At 34.5% G+C, this 26,306-nt stretch overlaps 2 protein-coding genes and 1 long non-coding RNA gene across 4 annotated transcripts in view; 1 reads left to right on the top strand and 2 right to left on the bottom strand.

Annotated features, from left to right (window-relative positions):
• Positions 1-8,693, top strand: part of LOC105317164 (sonic hedgehog protein) — a 52,148-nt gene extending 43,455 nt beyond the window's left edge. For both annotated transcript variants that reach the window (XM_066085880.1, XM_066085878.1), the window contains 2 exons: positions 5,485-5,746; positions 6,828-8,693. In XM_066085880.1, coding sequence (XP_065941952.1) covers positions 5,485-5,746; positions 6,828-7,480 — 915 coding nt within the window. In that variant the 3' untranslated portion in view covers positions 7,481-8,693. The remainder of the gene's footprint in view (positions 1-5,484; positions 5,747-6,827) is intronic.
• Positions 8,694-15,645: 6,952 nt separating this feature from the next.
• On the bottom strand, positions 15,646-16,440 carry LOC105317166 (uncharacterized). The gene is made up of 2 exons (XR_010714315.1): positions 16,223-16,440; positions 15,646-16,146 (listed from the first exon to the last, which is right to left on the bottom strand). It is a non-coding gene; the product is annotated as an uncharacterized lncRNA (long non-coding RNA).
• A 2,804-nt stretch (positions 16,441-19,244) lies between these two features.
• On the bottom strand, positions 19,245-23,829 carry LOC105317167 (uncharacterized). The gene is made up of 2 exons (XM_011413714.4): positions 23,747-23,829; positions 19,245-22,564 (listed from the first exon to the last, which is right to left on the bottom strand). The coding sequence occupies exon 2, from the start codon at positions 22,550-22,552 to the stop codon at positions 19,391-19,393; it is 3,162 nt and encodes a 1,053-aa protein (XP_011412016.3). The 5' UTR covers positions 22,553-22,564; positions 23,747-23,829; the 3' UTR covers positions 19,245-19,390.
• Between the last annotated feature and the right edge of the window lie 2,477 nt (positions 23,830-26,306).

The raw sequence follows: 26,306 nt of genomic DNA, 5'->3' as shown, positions 1-26,306 counted from the left end.
AAAACTCATAAACAATTCACTCTTATTTCAATTACTTGCCATTCATGAGGTTATGCAGAAAAGGACAAAGTACGTTATCTTTTGCTGTATCAATGTCTTCATTATTAGATAGGGAAAGACAATTTCCTCTTTTGAGTTATTACTTCGAAGTATAAAAACTATTTTCAAATTTGAACACTTTAAAAAATATTTGTGCGGCGTGTGTATTATTTTTATGTTGTAGATCAATTTTCCAATGATTCCATAATTTATATTTATTACTTTTTAATTGTTTCTGCTGTGAAACGGTTACGAGTTTAAGTTAAGCTGTTGGTACATGTAGATGTAATATTTGTATTCAAAACCTTCATTATAAAAGTAATTTTTAACAAATTTCATTGATTATTCTTTTTTAATAACCTTCATTAAAACCATCCTTGCCCATTTCCATTTTATGTTTACGTTTCTGATAATACAGATTCACAGGGCGGTATGAGAAAATGTATAATCTCAATAATTTTAAGGTCACTTGTGATTAATCGGGTCTTTATCAACTCCTTGCTCAATCTGCTTCAATTGGACGTTTTGTTACCGATTGAACCAGACGATCAAATTTGATTGACGTCTCTAAAGCCACCAAATGACAATTCTTGTTAGCACGATATTTGTTCATTTCGTCAATGCACTTAGAATTTAAGTTTAAGCTTTTCTTTCATTTGATCCTTCCTAATTGTTGATTAATAATGGACTCGTCCAGCGTGATCAACTCCCTCGGACCTCTTGCGGTGAACCTGTTTTTTAACATTAAAAATATATGGGGAAAATGCATAAACTTGTAAAACTTCTTTTTTTAATCATTTGTTCTATGTGCTCTAAAATTTCCCCCATGTAGATTAGAGTCTTTGAATTCCATGACTTTATATTTTGCCTTTGAAAAATACTCACAGTTCATTTTGATTTTAAGAGTTTGACAAATTTGTCCGCAATCTACTAAAGCCGAAGGTTGACACCGCAGAAGGTAGTTAAACTTTAATTCTCAATTCTTTGGTCAAGAGGTTTAAATTTCCATCAATAAATGACCCCAGCTTTGTCAAATTGATAATTAACTTTCCCGAAAACGTAGTAAATGCAGGCTGAATATTTAGCTTATAGCACTTGAAATCTGTTCCGCTACATTCATGTGCAAATTTTAACAACTTAATCCCCCTACCCTACGTGTATTAGCCTTTCTGTATTTTTATTAACTGTATAAATGTATGATAATCTAGCAATATAGCATACAGACATCTCTGGTTTTATTACAATGCAAATATCCTAAAATTCTTCCATCCGGCAAATTCTTTGAACCCTTAGAAAAGCCTAAACATTTTAGTTGAAAACAATTAAGGTTGACCATCGGTCGTTTCAATTTCAATATTGCCATTTATGAAAATTACTCTATCAAGTTAACAATTATTAAGTTAACAATTATAAGGTAATGACATTCAAACATTACTTAAAGATTTTCCAGTTTTGTTTCTTATATGAATATGTAAATAGGATTACGTTTAATACAATAATTGTTTTAATATCGAAACAACACTAAAACTCTCAAACAATGATAGCATAAGATAGGGAGAAAGCGAATGACGAAAAGAAGCAAACATGGCTGGTTGTAGGTATTATCTTCATATCGGTCACTGACGAATTGAACTCGGCTCTGTTACAAATACAAACCACAATTATCTCTTCAAAGGATAGAATAATAAATAATATAGCCACTATAATACCCTCAAACTTTGCAAATTCTTGTATAATTAAAATGAAACTCTGATAACGGGAAGGGGCATTAATGACAAAGTCAAACCGGCCAACTCTGTTCAATCCGGACTGTAAAACATTCAATCAAATGAAATTCCTCGACTTATTTCAAAAGGCTACTTTATCTTGTATCGTAATATAAAAATCAGACCATGGAATCATTGACTTAGACACAATGGAAAATGTGTTTGATGCTTGGAAAGGAACGTGTTGCGTTTTGGAACAATTAAGAGTGTTTCTTGCAGGGTCAGAGGGGTATAGTTGTAATCAAAAGCGGCGCAGTCAGAATTAAAACCTCGAGAAGCTGCTCATAGCTGCTTAAAGGGACAAGGTTCTGGAATGATTAAAGACAAAGTCTCTCAATGGATTAGGCTAATACCTGCGCCTTGTCATAAAGTGCATGCTCAAACCCCGTACGCGACATGCACACCGGCGGATCATTTCTCCTGCACCCCGACACTGCGCGGGGTTTTCTTTTGTACTATTTTTGTGTGCACTTTGGGCATTTTTATTTGCAGTTTAATCAACACCTTCGTAATACCTTATGAAAGTGGACCGGTCTCTACAGTGTAGCGTAGTATTAAAGATTCGGGGTAAAATAAATGGGAATCAGATAAGCTAATTTTTCAACCGCTGGTGAAAAAGTAAGATTTAATCTTCGAAAACTGTTGGGTTAGCTTTGATAGAAAAAATAATCCCCATTTTTCATGACGTAATTCAATGTGAACAAGCACATAACGTAATATAAATTCCAGATTTTTTCAGCAATAATTCTTGCGCCTCTGCTGACGTGCACCAAGCAAACTGGCGAATAAAAAAGAATTTAAAAAAGTCCTAATACCCTATTTTTATTCGTGATCTACCTTTTCTTCTAACTATTAGTATTTTAACCAAAGTCGAAAGACACTTGGCACAGGCATGATTTCAAAATAAATCGGATCAAAAAGCCAATCTTAGTACTGAGAAAAAATCCGTTTTGAGGTACTAAGGCTAGACTACAGATTTTATTTGTCAGCAGTAAAAGAATCAACTTATCCTTATCTACCTTAAAACAGTTTATATTCGACCTATTTAATACGATTAATTGTGACATATCGGATTTCCACAGTCTCTGTCTACAAATGAATATAAAACCCACAAAACATAATAGACTTCCAATTGTTTTTATTAGAAGTATTTAATCAGATTTTGTTAGCATTTTTTGAGTAAGTCAGAATTCGCACCTGGGGTACACCTCAACCAGGTGTTATGGCCTGATGTGACAGAATCTAACTTACAAAATCTTCTTAAAATGTACATGAATACATTTTCATGAGCATGTCTTTTCGAAGACGAAATTCTTGTTCATTGATCTAAGGGTTGAAAACGTAGAAATTTACTTTCCCCGTTTGTAGCATGTTCAGTGTGTCTAGTAGATTTCTATTTTTGTAAACTTAAATATACGGTGTTTGAAGAATGATTCACATTTCAAAAAGAAGTAACCCAAATTTAGACAAGACTAAGTTATTTTAGGTAAGAAAATATTGACTCTCGCCGCTTTAATTCGGCGCAGTAACGAAGAAAAGAACATGCACGGGAATTAATGGAGTATTTTGCGGGTTTTGCATCTCATGATGGTGCGATTCCTCCGCCGTCGGCGTGCCAAACATGAAATGTGTTGTCAGCCCCGGACACCTACAGTTCAAACATAGATCACTTAACTCAGATCCCCGGATAACACTGTTTGACTTAATTTAATAAAAACACCTTTCGGACTTGTTATATCGACATTTTTCAAAGTACTGCAATCCTAGCGACCAAATGCGCAACCAAGACTTCCGTCAATGCTCCTTGCCTGCACTATGACATAAGCCATGCCGTTTATTATCACGGGTTCATATTTGTAGACTCTCATCCGACGTACTTCATATTCCTGTAATAAATCAACTCATTCAGGGCTGAATGATTTGCTAGCGGCTTTGCAGTGCCTTTTTTGACATGTAATATCTGTTTTTAACTTTTTCTCCCTCTTTTTGTGTTTCTGTTCTTCATTTACGTCTAAGACAGAGTAAATATAACACAAAATCTAGAGACTCTCGATGGTTTCCTCTGATGTAACCGCCATTTACCCAGTAACTATTTGTTTTGCACAGCTTTTGCAAGCTACATGGGAAAGTGATCTGTCTTTAGCAAACATTTGGGCCCGACTGTTGAAAGTCTTTTTACGGTATAACTAAGTCAACATCAGAAAGCCAGATTGCACACAGACGATAAAATACGACATATTTTTACAGGAGTGGGAAATATTTCCGTTTAATTTCACTTGTTCATTATCTAAACACGAAAACGATGTAAAGAGAATTCGAGATTTACTTAAAATATCATAAATATAATTATTACTGAAAAACAAACAATTGTCTTGGCACTTCACGGAGAGACAGGCAGTAATATTGACCAAAAGCGTGTACCAGGGCTCGGCTCAATATTTATAGTACTTCTACTTCAAGCCTTGCTTGTTTACCTCTGGTTACTTCTAGCTTTTGATCTTGTAGTTTAATTCTCAGTCAAGAGTACACATAACCATGAAGAGAATTGGGGAACTTGCCATTCCATCATAAATGAGACATCAAATAAATTTAGACTGACCCCTTTGAAAGAAGAAAATCTTTTAAAATGTCTTGATTCACAACATGCATTTCTCTCCTCGATCGTGGCTTTTGTGTATATCATTCGAAAAAGGGCAGCGAAGTTCGACGAGATAATATTAGCTTAGCATATTCATCATGAAGGAGAAAGAAAAAGAGATTTATAATTCATCTTTCTCACAGTTTCCTCATTATAATGTAGTAAATAAAATGATTCAGTGGGTGATAAGAGTAGAGAAAAAGTGACGCCCTCTACCCTTATGTGAGGTTACCATGATTACCGAGGAATTCCGCATGTATAAGAGTTGAATTTACGACAACCGAAAATAGGGTTGTTAGGAACAGTAATCCTAACTTAAACGTACATATTTGTAAGTCGTTTACATCATGGGCTTGTGCAGGAATGTTTGTACAGTAATCCAGCCCGTCTAAGCATCTTTATTGATATGAAGTGCATTTAATTCGTATGAAATAAACACGGCAGTTTTCGGATTTTGTAATTCCTGTGCATTATTGGGAAATATCTTGTCCCGGAATAAATTACTTAAGAGAGATTATTCGAGATTTGCCAGGTTGTCTACCAATGTCAGATTTCAAAACACCTTAATCTGTCGCCCTTCTCTGGTGAATTAATACTTCAGACCGAAGACTTACTGAATCCTAGTTCAAACGAAATGCACTGCTCTTCACTTTCCAATAAATTTTTGTAATACGAGAATTCACAAAGCGAGCCTTTGTGGCTAACTTGTACATCGAGTGTAAGGACTAGAAACGTCTGTCGTCTGCTGCCCACTAATGTGTTTTATGGTCGTGATGAAGCTGTATAAACCGGTGTCAAACATCAAATGATCAATTTATATGTACGTGTATTTATTAATCGCAGTCCAATTGAATGAAAAACATGTAATAGAATCAAAGGTTGACAGAAATAACGCTCTGAACGTCTGTAAAATTTGGCAATGAAAGTTGTCCTAGCAAAGAAAAGTTTCTTTGTTATCCATAACCAATTAAGAACACTAAATGAAAGATTTTTACTCCATTCAGATTATTATGCATTAATTTTTTTGGCTTCCTTTTTTAGAGATGCAAGGACAAATTGAAGATCCTTGCCATATCCGTTATGAACACGTGGCAGGGGGTGAAGCTGAGAGTGACCGAGGCCTGGGATGATGACGGTCACCACGCCAAGGACTCGCTCCACTACGAAGGTCGGGCCGTGGACATCACCACCAGCGACAAGGACCGCGCCAAATACGGCATGCTGGCCAAGCTGGCGGTGGAGGCAGGATTCGACTGGGTGTACTTTGAGTCCAGGGGGCACATCCATTGTTCTGTTAAATCAGGTATTACTTTTGGTTTTTTTTAATTAAACCAGAAATGCGAAATGTTTGAAAAGAATTCCAATTTGGGTTATTTACCTTAAAAATGCATCTTTGTTGAAGGAAATTTAATTATAAACTTACATGTATGCGTGAGCTTAAAACGTTTTGGATGTAATATTCAGTTCATGAGTTCTCGATTCATGGAAGTCCACGTGCTGACCCCATTGAAATTTCCCGGGGACTTGCGTCTGTTTTAATTTTAAACGTTATTTTCGCTTCGCTTTGTAATGAAAGATCAATTAAAGAGACGTTAACAAATACTTGTAAATATTATTACTAATTCTTTCAAGTTGGGCGTGTTAATGGACACAGGTCTATAAAAACAATCAAAGAATCTTCCTTTTATACCCCAAAATCTTCACACAATATTGGTTGACTCCAAAAGGCAAACATTTTTGGAAACCTAATAGGACCTTTAAGGGCAATATTTGAACAACAATTTTAGTTTTAAGTGTTTTTGATACTAAACTAATGATTGTTCACACATTGTAAGTAACCGAGAAATAGACCAAGTTCCATGTTGGTCTATCAAGAAATGAATTTAGAGAAAAGGTAGACCCACTAAATGATCACGTCTCGCAGAAAGTGATGTCACTGTTGACAAACGTCTTTTATTTTTGTTAAAAGTGGGCTACAAGAAACTTATTCTTTGTGTAAGGGCCTCTTACTCTTTATGGTTACTGAGAAACAAAACTTGTGTCGGATTAGTCGGAGAATTACTAGTTATTTGAGTAGGCTCACATATTCCAGTGTCATGATTCAGTTTGTTTAGCTTTCAAAATACTCTTTTCATTGAAATTACGTTCTTTATGTTATCATTTAGAAATATGTTTCGAAATAATATATATCTATGATAGCGGTATTTTAAGGACTAAATGCATGTATGAATATTGAATTCAAAACAAAAAAATTCATTGATAAAAATATTCAAGAATAAATTATCAAGATATTCACAACAAGATTATCAAACATGCATATGGTAATACAATTTAATGGTTTGGTTAGATTGACAGTTTATGATATATTTAAGTATTATTTTCAGACTCATCAGCTGCCATCAAAATCGGAGGTTGTTTCCCGCCATTGGCTACAGTGTACGCGGAGAACAAAGGAACGTTAAATATGGCGGATCTTCGAATTGGAGACAAGGTTCTCAGCTTGAAAGCCGACGGAAAACTTGGTTTTAGCGAGGTAGTCTCCTTCCTCGACAGAAATGATAAACGAAGCGGAGTTTACTATTCCATTTCAACAAGTGACCTACGAACCATAACTCTTACTGATAACCATCTCATATATACTTCTACTACGAATTCATCCTCAATCGAATCTTATGTTGCAAATTACGCACAAACAGTTCAAGTTGGTCAATTTGTTTTAGTTAACGACAATAACAGTGAAATCAGAGCGTCACAAGTGACTCATGTGACGTCACAAACAGTGACTGGTGTATATGCACCGCTGACAAATGATGGGACCATCGTCGTAAATGGAGTTGTGACTTCATGTTATGGCATCATTAACAGTGAACGCATTGCACATTTATCCTGTAGCCCGCTCCGATGGATGCACACTTTATCAAAATACATTCCTTTCATATCACGTGATACGGAACAAAATGGCATCCACTGGTATGCCGAATTCCTTTACTCAGTTGGAAGAATCTTCCTTAGTCCGGATTTGCTATACATTGTTTGACCAGTTTTTGCAAATGCCATTTTAGAATAGTTATTATGAAATGTCGTTATACACTTTTCAGAAAAACGTTTGTTGGGTACTTGCGGTTTTGGGAAAATGAATGTTTATTTTTTTCTGAATGATGCTGTACTATATTTGAACTATCGTTGTGAAATGTATCGACTTTTTAAACGTTTGACAATGAAAGCACAAGATTACCTAGTATATAACTTATTTATTTATTAATATTTTAATAAGCCTCTTTTTGACTGAATTTTTCCAGTTACGTCATCACATCTTGCAGAATAAGGTTCAACTACCTGATACCTGTATGTATTCCAGTAGATGTCTATCTTGTAAACTGGTTACACGGATTTTATTTTTTCCGCAGTGTCGTTTTATGTCACACTGACACCCAAACGTGATATGGTTAGATACGAACAATTATGAGTTATTTATATCGTAGAAATTCACATAAATCACAGTTTAATTATGGTATTGATTGTTAATTTATCCTTGCTCTCTGCGATAGGTGCAAATAGGTCATCTTGTTATGTCTCTCTTCAATTATAAGGACGTTCAATTTACTGGTTATTTTCCTCTAGTGATATCTTCATTTAAAGATGTTTGTCGTCTTCATTACAGTACAAGGCTACTGGTACGCAAAGCAAATTTCTATGTTCTTTATGTATTTGGTACACGCGTGTTCAATTACTTTGTTGCATTCCAATTAAGTAATGTGTATATATAACTGGATAGTTTTGTTCGCCCTTTGTAAAATTAAATGTTACGATCTACTGCAAAACTAAGAGACTGTTCCCAGATTCTTGATTGATTCATGTTTCAGTGAAGGTTATTTGGGTTAATTTATTATATTACATTAATATTTCACCTGTGAAAGGGTAATATGATTTTGATTATCGGCATCCCGTTTGTGACATTGGTCTGTTTTGTAGGGAGACTTATTTGTTGGTTGAATGTTACTTAAGTCTTATTTTTCCCTGTAAAATTAAGTACGATTGAAGTTGGTGCTATTGCTTGTGCTGTTCAATTGTTCAACTGCACGTGTTCCTAAACTTATGTAAATTGCATTTAGTTAATAGTGTTTATTGCGTTGAATGATAAAATATTGATGTAATATTGTTATGTAAATTATTTTTTCTGACTTCACAGTCTAAATGTCATGTTTTAGTCTGCAGAAACAAAATGTTAGAATAAAAATGATTATCTTCAACTATGCCTTGATTTTTTTTTGAAAATATTTATTTCTTCAACTCTACACCTGAATGTCACTAGCCTATGAACCGACCTGAGTTTTACAGAAGACCTTACGGGGGGGAATAACGGGGGAAAACACCAATGAATCCTTGTTAAATCATAAACTAGTCAATGTTTCATGCTATGACTTTATTTAACATGATATAATTAAAATAATTTGTAAAAGAATTTTTTTGTATTATATATTCCACGAGACTAAAGATATCGTGAGTTATTTTGCAAAATGCAGTCCGGGGAACCTGTACACAATAAAGTTCACGTACTACTCTGTACAAAAGTAAACATAGAAAAAATTTCAAATTCCCTTAAAATTCATACGTGCTGTAACTAGTAACCAAAAATTGAGTCCAGAAAAGGGTTGGATTTTTCGAAAATTTTCTTCACAAAATATTGATACACATAATGGTAAATAACAGTGAAGATTAAAATTTCAAAGAGTTATGCACTACATGTATTTATATACTTTATTAGTTTACAAAAGAACGCTTTCGAACTATTTCTCATCAATGTAGGTCACATGTCTATATTTCAACATTGTTATTTAGAAACTAAAAATGAATTATGTTATTTATTTAATTTTCTTTTGAATTCAAACAAAAAAAAATACAGAAGAATATTATTGATAAAGTGAACTGAACTTGCTCAAAAATAACTCTCATCAAAAACTATTTTTAAAGAAATCACAAAAATTTAATACACATTCTAATTATTTTTATCCACTAGTAAACCGTTTCCTAAAACGTCCCTACAATGGATATTCCTAAGATATATCGTTCCAACCAATTTTTATCTTCAATGATTAAAGTTTTGTTTAAATAAAGCGAAAATAATAAGTGTCTTATGTTCATTGCATGTATAACATAAATTAGTTCCACGAACTTTATGCACACGTGTATGCTGACAATCAAAAACATTAAATCGGGGATGGACCTTTTGAATCTCGGTTCACTAATCCTTTTGTCCTTGGCTATCTGGTGGATATGGCGATTTAATACATCATAATTGCAGGTCTTGAAACATTTAACCATATCTAACAAAAAATGGAATGATGTTGCTATATCACCTTTACGTAACATCGATAGCTACCAGAGGGTGAAGGTCGCTCGTATAGATGGGTGTTTGTAAAAAAAAAAAAAAAAAGACAGACTGTAAGTTGGCAGACAACAAAAATTACTGTTACTTGAAGGTTCTTGGAACAGGGTGATACTTTACTGGTTCGAGCCAAGGGCGACCATCTTAACGACTCTAATTACATCGTAACATGGCTTTGCAATACCATTGTCACTTTTTTTCATCATAAAGCCTAATCGATAACTAGTTATTATGACGTCCCTGTCTTTGCCAAGGGTCGTTTTGGTGGCTCAAGTGAAAGTATCAATAACATTTCAAAAAGCCTCTTGCGGAAATGTCAGCCAATGAAACACCCTCATTATATCGTTATCTATATTTATAGGATTGCTAAATTAAGAGCAGATTATTCGTTGGCTTAAGAAAAGGCAAGTAATCATTATTTCTAAAAACATAGCCATTTAAATGCATGACGTATGCTATTAAGATACGACGAAGATTTTAAGAGGAAAAAAACTGGTTTTTTTTTACTTCTGGAAAAATTTTCAAAATTTTGTTTATATTCTATCATCCTTAGAAATCAATTTAAAAAAAATCATCACATTACGAGGGAAAATTAACAGCGGCCAATCAGCCACTCTTTTAACAAAAGTAAACTTGCATTGGTTGTTATTGCAGAACTGTGTACGTTTTTTTACTTCTGGCACAATTTTCAAAATGTTGTGTATATTCTATCATCCTTAGAAACCAATTTAAAAAATCATTGCATTACGAGGGAAAATTAACAGCGGCCAGTCAGCCACTCTTTTAACGAAAGTAACATCGTATTAGTTGTTATATTTGCAGAACTGTGTATGTTTTGATTTTATTTTGATTATTTCTTGCTTGCATTATATAATTAATGTCTAATATACAATTGTTATGTAGTAAGAAATGACAGATCTCTTGAAGGAATAAACATATACACTGTATTTTGGGGGTTTTTTTATGTTATTTCCTTAACCGAGTTTAACAAAATAATCCACGTAGAGTGGAAGATAAAGTAAATCACAATATTTCCGTCGTTAAACCTTATGCACTGATATCATACTTGATAACCTTTAAGAAACAAACCAATTGTCATATTTCCAGCTGGTGACGTGAATCAAAATGAATTAATTATTAGGAACATTATAGACGAGTTATAACAAGACATTGTTTTTTTTTCTTTCACAATTATCATTAATAAACTCCAATAGAACGAATTCATCGCGAGTTATGAAACGGTGGCAAAATCTGCCCAGTAGATCTGATTTTGCAAGAAATTTATACAAAAGTGTGGTAGATTTATCTAAGTTTTTAAATTATTTGCATAACTTTCTTATCCATCCTAATTCCAATTCTAGATTTGAAACTAATGATTTATTTGTATTTCATTACATGTTCTATAACTGTTATCAATGTTAACTGGCATTGTATGGCACTGTAATATATTATGTACAAGGAGAGGACATTCTAAGTTTTTGGAACTTGTGTCCAATCCTTTTGGCATTAGTCAATAAAATATGTTCAACACAACACATCTGATTTTGTATCTAAAAAGTTATTTTGGATCCTATCGAAGCGCTAAATCGACGTCTGTGGGTCAAAGAGTTGATATCACAATATAGAATATTTACATTAGATTAATGTTACTATTTCTATATGTTATATCACAACAACAATGTTCTGATATATTTTTATTTTATTTTGGTTGGAATATTTATAAAGATCAAGAGATTATCAGATAACCAGTTAGTACAATAGGGCTCCTGTAAACCCTGAGTACATGCCATGGTATATCTTACCGCCGTTTTTATCATTTTCAACTTTGACATGATCCCCAGGTTTCAGCTTCACGATCACTGTCCTGCTTATTTGAATCAAGTCCACTTTATGCTCTGAACTCACGTGAAGTTTACCCACTGTTAATTTGTTGACTTTCAGTTTTAACCAAATCCCAGGCCAAGATAAGGAATCGACAACAAACATGTAGGTTCCCGCCACAGGACACGTGAACACTCCCGTTCTGTCGTCATATCCGTTCCCGTCATTTGTTAGGACTGCGTCATATTTCACTGTTTGTCCAGCCCCGAGGGCAAGTATGGTAGATTTTACGCTGACAGAAAAGCTTACACTTCGAGGAAAACTTGATGATTCTGTGTCAATCAGTAAACAAAATGTACACTTATGGCATTTCTTGGAAAATTATTTTTGAAAGAAATTTAGAATTTCAAAGAATTACCTGAAAACAATTTAATTAGTTCCTTGAAGGCCGTTGAGTCTAGGGTCACTGTGGCCTTGGTGTTATCGTAAATTAACGACTTCAGCAAATTAACCTTGGTCTGTATGCCTGTCTGTAAGTTACTAGCAACACTGATTTTTGTGACACTAAGGAACCCGAAAAGCAACGCTAATATTAGATCCCGAAACATCTTTGTGAAGTTCTCAACGTGCATGTATAGCCAAGGGCGATGTTTCCTCTATTTGTTTACATATAAGTACTGATACAACAGCTGTCGCATCATTGCCATCACGCTATAAACACATTATTGTATTATTTAACAAAAACATAAGGACTGAAAGTTTTTTGTTTTACACAGAAATAATTTTACATTCAATAAAATATTTTAGCTCACTACATCAAGGTTATTATTTTTAAGACTATACGTCACAAGATGGCGATTTAGATATTTGGTGAAATTATTTGTATCGATCGATTTTATTGAATATCATAATAGCGTAGTGGTTAAAATATCGGGATTGTGAATGGCATATCCCGAGTTAAATCCACCCAAGGATTTCGTTCATATTTACTGAAATAAATTTCAGAAAACTATGCCCAATAATATATTGTATTTGTTGTTATAATGGATTTACTACATTACCAGGGAAAACAAACAGAGGCCCATTAGACACATTTTCAACGAAAGAACCCTTGTATTAGATGTTAAAATTGCAGAACTGTGTAAATTTTGGTGTTATTTTTATTTTTCCCGCTTGAATGCACTTTTATATGTAAAATATTTGAACGTTTATCATAAAATGTCTAATATACTATTGTTATGTAGTAAGAAATGACAGATCTCTTAAAGGAATTAACATATATTTTGTTTTATATTTCATTATCTTAAAGAGGTTTGCTTCTCAGGTTTTAGGTTGTCACTGGATCACCTCTAGTCTGAAAAGTCTGCATCACCTATTAATTCTAGTAGTATATTTATACTTTACAATGCCAAATAAAATTTATTGAATAAAATTGTTTGAATAAAATTACATTTTTACGGGGTTTAGTAAGGGACTATATTTTGTGGCGTTTTGTGTCAGCTTTCCAAGAACAAAATTAACAATGTTCATAACTCAAAAGTTTTAGACTACCAGTACTTTAGCTTCATAATTTCAGCGCAGACAAACTTCTTGATAGTTTGTGTATAACGATAAATTCATGATGTTCTCAAAAACATATTTAAACAATATTTTGATATTTCTATCGATATAATTTGGCATATTTATCTTATAGTTCATAGCAGTTAAGAAAAAAATTAATTCCAATTTTGGTCTAACATTACATAGCTTATTTCATGCAATATCTCAATTATTTACTTTTAAATAAGACATTAAATGTATGTATATTTGTAAGCAAAGTTTTAAAAAGATGGCATTACTAATATTTCTTTTATTCGCATTATAATTTGATTACTCCAAAATTTTGTAACATAACATCTGCTGTTGTGTTCATTATGTACTGGCAATTGAAGCCACCAGTAAAGCAGGATTTCTTTATAGTCACTACATGTGTTCAACTTCATACTTTATTAAAATCATAATGAAATAATAGTTCAAACTATAAAATTTCTTGATTTCTTCAAATAATCAATTTCCAGGCCAAATTTTAGCAGAAATTTCAGGATGAGCAATTCTGTTTGGGGGCCTATATTTTAAAAAAATGGTATATGACATGGGTCACAAATAAAATAAATGAATATTTTAGGTACCCATCTTTATATCCAAGTGGTTTTTGGATGAATGACATTACTTTTATTTCAAGAGTCAACCTCCTTAAAATAGACAATTTATATAATAGTTACCATTTATTTCAGTTAAAAACTTTTTGAATATCAAGAATTTTATAAGATCAATCCTGTTTGTCTAGATATTTATTCAGTATCATTTCACCGTAATAAAACTAAATGGTCAAATTTTAGATATTGGGCTTTTAAGGTAAAATTCTCACGAAATTTGGCTTCGACATTTTCTATTTATTCTGTCACACATAGCCTATATATAGAATATGTTTACAAAACTATCAAATGTTAAAAATGTGAATAAAAAATAACGTATAATGAAAAAAAAGGATATTGAAAATTCATAAAATTTCTTATTTCTGACATGTTCGTCCAAAAAAACCTTCCGCACGAAAAAAAAATCCCCCCAAAACTCTTTTGTTTCTTGACATCAAATGGATTTTCTTTATGATTGTTATCTAATCGTGAAATAGTTATCTTTTTGTGATGATTGGATAAATAAAATCACATTAATTTTAAATTTAATGATCATCTGCGCAAGTAAATCAAAACAGTTATCCGTCAGAAAGTAATAAAAAATTAATTTATTAGTATCAACATATACGATTAAGCAATATGATAATAATATGATATAAACAAGAGATGTTTGTGAAACACTTATGCCCCCTCCATTGGAAACATCCACAAAGAAAATTAGCGGAAACTGCAAATAACTGGAATTTTTTTAAGTCCAAGGGGTATAACTCTGTCGAAAATTGCTCTATCATACCCAAAATCAAACTTGACCTAGATATTATTGAGATAAATCTGTATACCAAACTTCTTATCAATATATGCACCCTCTGCCAAGAAAATGAACGGAAATTGTTGGTGGACCGACCAACCGACAGACAGACAGCAGCAAAAAAACACAAAAGATTTATAACATAGTTAATAATAGTTAGTTTTATGTCTCCAAAAATGTGCAAAATTTAGAAAATGGATGCCGGAAATTTGGAAAAAATAAAATTTAAAAGATTTTTATACTATTTTCTATGTCTGTTAATGAATTTGAATTGCTTAATTTTCCGAGGTCGATAGGCGTGTTGAAGAGAAAGTGTAAAGCAGGTAAAGCAAAGAAATTAGAAATAATAGTCTAAAAAATGGTACACGTAATAACTATTTCCACAGAATTTGTGTTGAAATAAGGTTAATCAGTCCAAAACTAGCGTAAGTTTTTGTGCGCCATAAATTGCAACTTTTTTAACACGTAAGGAACTGTAGCTACAAACACAAACGGGAGCTATAGTGCCGATCAGACCCTAACAGAAAGTAAACCCCAACTAACCCCTGGGTTTACTTTCTGGGTTAACTCTGGGTTTCCTCCGGGTTTATAAGGAGGACCAGTAGTAAACCCAGAGTAAACCCAGGTCATAAATATACCCATGAAAGCGGGCGCTGTGTATTCGAAATATACAAGGGGCAAACATTAAAGGCAGTAGGATGGTAATACAATAGAAGGGTCTGCTTCACAGTTCAGTGCGTACAGTTGACCTCAAAAGCAATTTCCAAGAAAACCCAAAGTAAACCCCGAGAGGACCCAAATTTTCAAAGAGCAAACCCAGAGTAAACTCCAAGTAAACCCCAAAGGTAAATCTGGGGTTTAGTTTGGGTTTAGATATCGAAAAAGACTTTAGGACGTGATCTTTTGCAATTCGACTGATCATCTGAGAATGTATCAAAGAATAAGGTGTAATTCAAATTGATGCAAATCCTACCGTTTGGTACATCAAAAAAGCATAATACTAACACTAAAAAGTCATTTTCTTTTTTTATTTTGTAATCATAAATCAAAAAATCCACCAGATCTAAATGAAAATGGTAATTATATAATCATAAAATTATAAATCAGTGGCTAATGCAACAAGGTACCAGAAAATCCTGAGTACATGTGGGGGTATATATAAACGCCGTTTCTTATATTTTCAACTTTGACATTGTCTCCGGTTTTCAGCTTCACGATCACTGTCCTGCTCATTTGGATCAAGTCCGCTCTATGCTCAGGGTACACATGTAGTCTACCCACTGTATTATTGTTGACTTTCAGTTCCAACCAAATTCGAGGCCGAGATAAAGCATCGACAACAAACATGTAGGTTCCCGCCACAGGACACGTGAAGACTCCCGTTCTGTCGTCATATCCGTTCCCGTCATTGGTCAGCACTGCGTCATATTTTACTGTTTGTCCAGCCCCGGGGTTAAGTGGGGTTGACATTACGTTGACAGAAAAGCTTACACTTTTAGGAGAACTTGGTGAATCTATTAATATAAATAAACCTGTACACAGTTGCCATTTTTAAAAATCATTTTCGAAAAAAAAATTGCAAAGAAATACCTGAAGACAACTGAATCAGTTCCTTGAAGGCCGTTGAGTCTAGGGTCAGTGTGGCCCTGGTGTTATTGTAGATTAACGATTTCAGCATATCAGCCTTTGTTGGTATGCTTGACTGTAAATTGGTCCCGCCTTTTGCAAATCCATATAAACTGAACGACGCAAACAGCACAACCAGCAGCATTACCTTGAAGTCCTAACAAGTGAGAGACAATGAGGATGCACACCTCTGTCGGTTTATATAAGTACTGGTACAACATCTGTCGCATCAGTTCATCACGATAGAACCATATTATCATATCATATTTCCAAACAGGGCTAAGCATTCATATTTTGCACAATATAAGATATCACAGACAATATGATATTGTTTTTATGTACCGAGAGGTACTCCAAATCCCAATGTCATCAGAATATTAGAAAATTAAGCCTTCTGATTTTGAGTTGTGGGGAGTATGCGCTATAGCAAACATCACATATATATAATAACAGTTTCAGGGGTTTAATTAATACGACATACTTATTGTTTTGTCATATGGATATGAATAATGGATATGAATTTATAAATCTTTCAAATGAAATTGTTAACCTGTGCCTGGATAGCTAAACTACAAATTCATTCGTCAGTTTCTTGTATCAGAAGTATTCGTATGCATGGTTTCTATAATATCTTTTACATGTATATGGTGCCATCAAACACTTGCTCAAATTCCTATGACGCAATAGAGTATGAACAAGTAAGTTTTGAAAGTCCTGTTAATCTTGTTGTAACAAATAATACCTCAATTTTCATCTCCGATCTCTTTTCATAACATTTTCTTGAGACAAGTTAACATTTTTTGTACATCAACTAATAGATTTACATAATAAGCGATCATGTGGTGATGTCGGAAACACTAATAAACTTTCATTTGTCTGACAGTGTCAGATTGAGTATATAAATAGCATAATTGACGGTCATAGACCGAGTGCTGAGGACACTTCATCAAGTATTACATAACACCTTTGTCGATTTTGTCACTATCAAAACCAGAAATTAATACCAAATATTACATACATATACTTATGCCTATAATTACACGAAGACAAAACATTTACAAAGTTTTTCTAATACAACTAAAAACAATTCAAACGAAGATTCATGTACATTTATTGAAATAATTATGCACTAGAGAAAAACGTTCTTAATTCGGTACCCACGTAATCTTCTTTACTGTCCATAATGAGTGCACACGTGTATGGACCCCGCCCCCTCCCTTGAAGATTCAAACTTTTTGAATGAACATAGTAAAGTACCTAAAGAAGTCCCTGGACCCCAAAACACAACAACAGTATCAATTTGCCTCCTCTGTTGACACTTTTTGGATCCACGCATGTTTAAGTTTCAAAAACTCCATAATTCCATAATTCCAGCTGGCAAGAAACGCAAAAAAGCTTCATTATTCTTTGCTCGTGAGAACATTTTAAAAGTACTGAATAAAAATTATCACTGCAGTTATATCACATGTTTGTAACTTTTTAATGCGTCCCTTTGACACAGTACCAGGCACAGACCATCTAATTGTCTGTATGACGATGACAACGCCTTCAATAATGCGTTTCTGTTGATGCCCCAAGTCTCAAGTTTTCTCTGAAAGTTTTTGTATCCTTTTCATACTTTCTATTAATGGCTTCTAACAAAGTGTTATTGCTTTACAAAAAAATCAAATACCAAAAAAAGATAATGATGAGCTGAAAATATATATTTAAGAAAGAATAATAGCTGTCAGTGCAGTAGACAGATTTTCAATTACATTTTCAGGGAAACCCATAATAAAATCTATAACATTTGAAGAGTTAAATACCGCTTAATATGACACAATCGTGGAGGATTATCCTTTTCTCAATTATAAGATCTCGGCCTGTGACAGTCGATTTTATATGATATCGGCCTGTGACAGTCGGTCTATTTATTTAAAGGTCTGCGATGCTTCGCTTCTTGTGAACGACCTACAAATGTCAATGGTAGATGGTCATCAAAACAAAAAACAAAAACAGGACCTAGATCATATCTTATCGATATTTTTTCTCAATCAGATGGCTATTAAACCTTTCTAAAATTCGGTTAATATAGGATCATATGCACTGCGTCCTTTATCTACGACTTAATTTTGAAAACCCATATTCCATCTTTATCACAGGCAGATGAATTTTCAATGCAACACTAGATGCAACTATAAACGCTTCATGGAATGATAAAGTTCAAACCGCCGTTTATTACTTCCGTACTCAATTCATTTTTTGTACATATTTAACAACAAATAAAAATGTACATATCTTATAAAATCTTATAAAATAATCGTGGTAATCAAGTGAACAAAGACCTCTTTTGTGTGTGTGTGTGTGTGTGTGTATGTGTGTGTGGGTGGGTGGGTGGGTGTGTGTGTGTGTGTGTGTGTGTGTGTGAGTATTATTTATAGTTTTTAAAGAAGGCTGGGTGGTCAACAAAATTTAATAGTCAGATCTACCTTAAATTCCAAATATGAGTTGTTTATGTATACAATATTATTTAGTTAAGATTTTTATACATGTATATTACAGCTATTAAATTCGAATATTCCCCCAAATTTTAAACATAGCCTTTCTTTGCAAGGAGATCAATACAGTTTAAAAATGAAAACAACCATCCAGATCTCTTAAATTTTTCTAGTATGTATTTAAAGCGCGACAACTCCTTACTTACGTGATTTCTATTTCGAACTCTATATTTTGTCCTTCGCACTGTTTTAGATAGAGAATACTACTGAATGCCGTCATAATCATTATTGCAATTCGTGTAGCAATGTACAAAATATGCAAATATACAAATATTGTAGGAAACAGTTAGTAGCCATTGTCATAATTTTATCATAATTTTTAATTATAACAAACATTTAATCATGATTTTTAATATTGATAATCCTGCTTCTATACATATACATATACATTTATTAAATGTAACTATCTTTAAAGCACCCAACCTTTAAAAATTCGTTTCTTTCAAAGTTTGTTTCAATGTTACCGAATATAATATATAGCTTTTACATTCAATACATGTGTACCAAAATATATGATTATACATGTCACATACTGTATTAGATGTCTCAATTTTGAGCAATCATTTTTTAACATCTCATTGTTTTTCACAGCCGTTTATTTCAAATGTAAAAATTCTGAATGCACAGAAATGGGCTTCATGGGTTCACCGCACGGTTTATAGTCAAGGTGCGAGTATCCAAAGGCGGCGGGACCGACAAAAGCCAGCGCCCGGTCAGTCCTGAGGGAGGCGTGGGCGGGCAGGGTCAGCACCGTCACCCTCAGTCCGTACCGCACGGCCTCCGTGGGGATGGGTTCTCCATTATCAGAGTCGATGATCGTTATTAAATCAGGAACCATTGCAACCACTTCTTCCTTCTTCCCTGACTGTAATAAGGCTACCAGATTTTCATTTTGGAATTCAACTTTCAACGTGTGCTCTGTGGTAATAGACTTGATAGCGACATGACCGGTATTGAAGCCGCCCTCGGTTTTCCGGATCACGTTGGAAATTTTACCGACCATTAAAACTTTTCCACCTGTGACTGCAAGAACTGCTTCTGCTGTGGATTTCTTAGCGTGTCTTGCATTGATAACTGCTTTTCCCAGTCTCCAAGCCAGACTTGTTGTAAACATAACAGTTTTATTCAAAACGTCATGTTTTTGTAGACTTGAAATGATCACACCAGCCAAGCAACCCATTTCAACAACTACTTTACGAAAGTAGTTCTCCAGTTCTTTTGCCGTGTCACATTTAAGAACAACAGATCGTCTCCCTTTGGCATCAGCTAAAGTGGAAGGATAGGGCAACATTCCTTCTATCAACGGCAAGAACATTTGGAGCTCTGGAAAGGCTCTTCCCATGCCATCACAGTCCAATACAGGCAGATTCATGTCCGCTGCAACTGTGAATGGCTCAACTGCATTCATACCACCGATCTCTGCACTCATTACACCCACAATGTTCTTCTTGCCCATGAGTTTTGATGAAACATCCATCACTTGTTCCTGGCTGTATCGGTAATTGTCAATACAAATAACGTTGCCTTCCTGTCGAATGGAATTCCTGCTATCCGGAATCTCCCCATTACTATAGCCGTCCGAGTACACGTTTTTCATACACTGTAACGCATCCTGACACTCTTTACTACATAGCCTTTCCTCTGCTACCACAGGCGCGCCCATAATTGCAATAATCACGACCAAATCATTTTCACTATCGGCTTTTTCCATCATTTTGAGTGGATCGGCTACTCTAATCTGTTTTCCCTCTTTCAATGATTTCAGCGCTTTTAGTTTCCCTAGATACGGTGGTCCTCCGCCCCCAGAACCGAGTATCCCCGCACCAACGCTGATGCACTCGACGTCAAACTCGGATAAAACCCACTCGCCATCAGAATTGAAAACCGGGCTGTCTGGTGTGTGTTTGCTATCACTATCCATAAATAGAGAAGAACCGGTACTGCTGTAAATCTGCTTGCTAACTTCAATAGTCTCACTTTGTCTAGAATGTTTATCTGTTTGTTTTAATTTGTTTGAAACTAGGTATGTTGGGCGATGTAAAATATCTAAGTCCCCAATGACCTTCACGTAAAATTTCGAGACGTTTCCTGGGAGGTATGACAACGGGATATCACCTTCCTCCAATACGTACAAGGAATTTTCTTCCGCCCCGGCTTTTAAAGCACTGTCGAATGCAAGTTGACGAGCTTCTGTTAACAGAGTTATGTGTACGTTTTCATATATTACTTTTCTTGCTTCCTTCTTCGCATTTTCTTTTTCTTCTTCGGACATGCCTGGTTTTGCCGCTTCTGTCACAATCCTTTCCGTGTCCGGATTATTGACAAGCTCTTCTAAACTCTTTACGTATTCCACATTTCCCGAGACTTGGGAAAGTGCTGCACCAATAGCATTTGCAACTTCAGAGTGTTCGGGAATAACGAGCTCACTTACTCCCACTAGTTTCTGATTTTTATCCACGAGAATGTGGCCTCCTCCTACTAAAATTGTTGGTAAGTCTCTTGCGGTGATCTTTGCTTCGTCGATGCAGTCTTCAAGCATTTGCCTAATCGTTTTCACGGCTTCTTCTACAAAACTATGTTCAAGATGTTGAACGTTCTCAGAATTCCCTACTCTCGAAATCCTCGCTGCAACAGATATATCCGTTGCAGTGATCTGTTTTTCTTTTATATTTTCGGGGTCTGCGAAGACCAAACTTTCTTCCAGAATTTTGAGGCCCGCACTCTCCGGTCCAACAACGACCCTGCCTTGATCCTGTCGTACATAAGATCCGCCTCCTAGACCAATACTTCTTACATCCGGCATGCTAAAGTTTGTCCTGATTCCACCGATCTTTATTTCTGTTGATGAAAGTCTTGGAAATCCTTTTGCTATGAGTCCCACATCGGTCGTGGTTCCTCCAATATCAATGACTATTGCTTCTTTGAGTCCTGAAAGGTACGCTGCGCCCCGCATGCTATTTGTGGGTCCAGATGAAAATGCCAGAACTGGATATTCTATCGCAAGATCCCGCTGAATGATGGTACCATCATTCTTGGTCAGATAAATTGGGCAGAGTATGCCCATTTCGGTCACAGCAGAATTGAACTGTTCAATGGTTTTTCTACAGAGGGGTTTCAGAGCCTCGTTTAGAATGGCAGCATTTTCTCTCTGCAATAATCCTATTTGACCAATGTTATGCGACAATGTTACACTTAGTTCTGAATTATACTCTTTGATTATCCTGTAAACCTGTTCTTCATGTTCAATTCGCACTGGAGAAAATATACCAGACACAACGACGTTGGAAACACCCTTATCAGTTATTTCTTTGAGAAATGTAAATATTTCCTCTTTTTCTAATTTGGATATTTCTCGACCATCAAAGTCATAACCGCCATTAGCTAAACAAAATCCGCCATTGATGTGTTTTTGTAAATCTTCAGGGATATCAGTGAAAGGTGGAATTTCGCTAGACAATGGGCCACAGAGACGTATGACACCAACCCGGACTATGTTCTTTCTTTGAACAACTGCATTCACAAAATGAGTCGTCCCAATGTTTATTTGCGCGAGTGCAATGGGCGATTCCTCAAGCGCGTTATTAATGACGGAAATCAAAGCATTTTTAACACCGGAGGTGACGTCTTGAGTAGTGGGGGTTTTATAAGAGGCAAGGACTTCCACAGAATCTTTGTCGAAATTAAGGACGACTGCATCAGTGTTTGTCCCTCCAACGTCGATCCCGATCACCGCACGCTTTGCTGTTGATGTCATCATAGAGATGGCCAACTAAAAATTAATAAAAGATTTCTTAAACATACTTACTTTGCATAGTATAGCTTAGTATTTATTTTTATTTAAGTGCGGTTTTAGTTTTTGTTTTTGTTTTGTTTTGGGTGTTTTTTTTCTTTTTGCTTTTTTTTTTAAATTATTTTCAAGGGCACACGTTTTAAACATGGATTTGTTGGGTTTTTTTTAAAATTTAAATATAGAACTTAAAGATTTAAAGTACTCCCAATAATATGTAAAACCAAAACATGTTAGCCATTTAAAGCTCACAGCAAGGAAATGCAAATGCAATCGTGTTAAGATGCGAGGAACACTGGTTAGCAAGATCCTTTTAAAGTTAACACACTTTCATGGTACAGAGATGCACAGCTTGTATATTTAGCATTGATGTCACAAAAATCAATCAAAGTATCGAGAAAACATGTTGAACCATATAAATAATAAGAGCGGTCGATAAAACGCTGTGAGTAAAGTATTTCATTATGATTTACTATCTGTGATTTGAATTTATAAGAAAAAAGAAAGAAAATAACGCATAAAATCATTCACGACGCTTTGTGGTTTTTTATTTGCCTTTTAAAAGTTGACCAAGAGAGCTCGACGTGTTTTGCGTAATCGTATGATATTCGGTATAATAAAAACATTACATGAATGTTTGGGAAATAAAATTTATTTCCCCAGAAAAATTAAATTTCTCTCGGGCGTTGCCCTCGGGAAATTTGAATGTTCTGGGGAGGGGGGGGGGGTCTTCATATTTTCCTCACCATAATGCAATAAATGTATATTCCTGACTACTATTATGGAAAGGACTGAAGAATACATTTTTGCATCAAATACTGATTTATATGCAAAAACACGACTGTACTCGTAATAAAAACTACTTTAAAAAGAAAACTGAATGGTTTTCATCTTCACGAAACAGTTTACAGAGAAGAATTACAATAAATCTCTCTAACCGCACATCATGCACTTTCGCAATATTTTTCTACTCAATGGCTTGAATGGGACACCATACAATCAATGTTTGGTTTTGGGAAGTGATGGACTCATGGAGTTCAACAGATGCGTGGTCGATCGGCCACTGTACATGCTATAAACCATATGATCGTAAAAGCTATTTTATCATTAAGATTTTGCAATCATCAAAATGAATACAAGTCTGGAAATTTTACTTTGTCTTACCTAAGTATCAACGACGTTCTATTTGACCATTGAACCGAGACGATAATCTACGGTGACTGGTATACTCCTACCTTGGACTTCCGCCTCCCCCTTTTTACGCTCGTAATTTTTTTTAAATGCATAGAATATTAATATATAAAATATAAATGTGTCCAAAAAAAACTGTATTTTTCTGTATTGCAATCAAATTTCTCTACGTTTAAAATATGGAAGGGAAAAGGAAATAAATGAAATTTGCACATGTCAAGGTCATATATACCTTGTGTGTTTCAAAAATATTTTTTATTTTTTTTACAATTTGCAAAGCACAAATTACGTAATGACACCGTGTGTTACACCCCTCTCCTAGCGGCTCGAGGAATTCTTACATTGCAGGCGACTGAGTTCTAAGCTCAAATCAAATAGACCTTTATAGTAGATTTTAAGGATTTTAAAGGCGGCAGATTCAGTGGACAGTCAGGAAACAAGATGAACCGAGAAAAATAGAGAGAACGATGGAATGACAAATAGAAAGAGAAAGCATCAGACAAACAATAGATGGGACCTTTATATAGCTAATAAATGAAATTGCATTTTTAAATTCTAAATTATGCAAGAGATTTGGGTTTAATTAATTTGGGATCAAAACATGTGATTACGCTCAGTGTATTCTTAATAACAGAGTCAATCGAGTCGTATAAAAGTAATGAAACTACGATGAAAAAAATCTTATTAAAAACCTCCAATTCTATTAATGCGAGGGAATGTTCTCGATAAAGTGGAAACTGTGTCACAACGTGTTGCTACCTTTGAAATCTCCACCCAACAAACACTTTTAAATAAACTGATCAACCTGTCCCATTTTCCCCCAATTTGTGATAAATAGATCTAAGGTTATCTGTCAAATAGTTTAACTGGGTTGGAATTAATGCTTCAAGCCAAAACCATAACAGAAATTCGTAGGGAGAAAATCAATAATCAAAAAAAAGTAACAACTAAAATGATTTTCATTTCAATTTGTTTGTATATCAAAGTGTAAGGCATCAATTAAAATAGAATCCTGTACTTTCGTTGTCATAGTCGCATGTAGCATTGAATTGTTTGTTACAAGTATGCATTCGATATCTGTAGGGATTTGGGCACATTTCGTTGAGTATTCTATACCACCAAGGACTGAGTATTGCTTTTCATATTCTCTTCATGTTTGGTACAATAATGAAACTCTCTTTTATGAACGTTTGCATGATTGTATTATATTATATTGTATTATAAACAAAAATATCTTCAAAAATGAACACAATTTTATTAGAAATTGTATTTTTCGATAAAACCAATGATTATTTGCGTAATCTTATTTTCCCATCTTTTATGCAGTTCTTTTATTTTATAACGATTTTGTCTGTAGTCAGTCGGGTTCCTTAGTTAACTACAATGTCAGTAAATCAGGTTTTTAGAGATCCGGCAGTGTATACTTTCTGTCATTCAACACAAGAAAAAAAAAGGAAGAGTCTATTACCGAGAAAAAACTGTAAATAAATGTGGTTAAATAACTAATACTAGTACACGTATATAGCAAAAAAAAAATAAAAATAATAGCACCCCTTCTTTAATTTGTTTACCTTTAGACTATATATATTTATACATCCTATCGCCTAAAAAATAAAATGTATTAAAATAAAGTAATACCCCTATTACACTACAGCTCTTCACCCTCACATGTATGTGGATTGGTCCACGCACCAAGCTGAACAACGAAGTTATTTCTCCCCCTAATATTAATTGCATAGTAAGCCTAAGTTCGAGTTTCCGAATCACAACACGTGCAGACGCGGCTTTTCTCAAGGACAATTACCAGTGTCTGGTACTAAGTGTTCTGGAGGAGATACAAACTTCCAGGAGGCCGAATGGCCAACAAATTACCCATGAAAACAACTTCGACATTTACATAATTAATTTTTGTTAGCCGTAAACTATTATTTAGTAAAAAAAAAAAATCCAAATATTCTAGCTTTGAAATTTGAATATTTTTTGGTATATTTATTCAAAGCTTTTTTTTTTTTTTCTAAATGAGACTAAATTAGTCTACGGCAACGCTCATCTAGTCGTTTCAAGTTATATTGATCAAGAGTCGTTTGTTCTGATGGGATCCTAAAGTATGCACCATTGCTGTTTCCTGTTTCCCTGTAGAATGCGTTTACATTGTATACAAGGGTTGTTCACTACATTCGACTCAAAAAGTGGAATGAACAACACATCCCTTCAAAATATTTTCAATCAAAAATGCGTCATAGCCTAATGATTTAGGTAGAACTCTGAGGCACCGGCTGAGCCAGTTTTCGGGATTTGACTGACGACGACCAGATAAAACAAACTTTTTTTTAAGTTTTGGAGAAAGGAAAAAGTCGCATGGGCTAGATCTGGAGAGTACGGTACATGTACGTGTAACAAGATGGTAACCTTTACCGATTTCGAATATTGCTTCACAAGCTCATATGTATGCGATAGAGCATACCCAAAATGTCTAAATCCTGACACAGAGCGTCATTTATTATAATATTTCTTGACCTTTTTTAGCATTTTT

The sequence above is a fragment of the Magallana gigas genome, chromosome 5, assembly GCF_963853765.1.
Source record: "Magallana gigas chromosome 5, xbMagGiga1.1, whole genome shotgun sequence".
Taxonomy (NCBI): Eukaryota; Metazoa; Mollusca; class Bivalvia; order Ostreida; family Ostreidae; genus Magallana; species Magallana gigas.
This window is presented reverse-complemented; position numbering and strand designations above follow the sequence as displayed.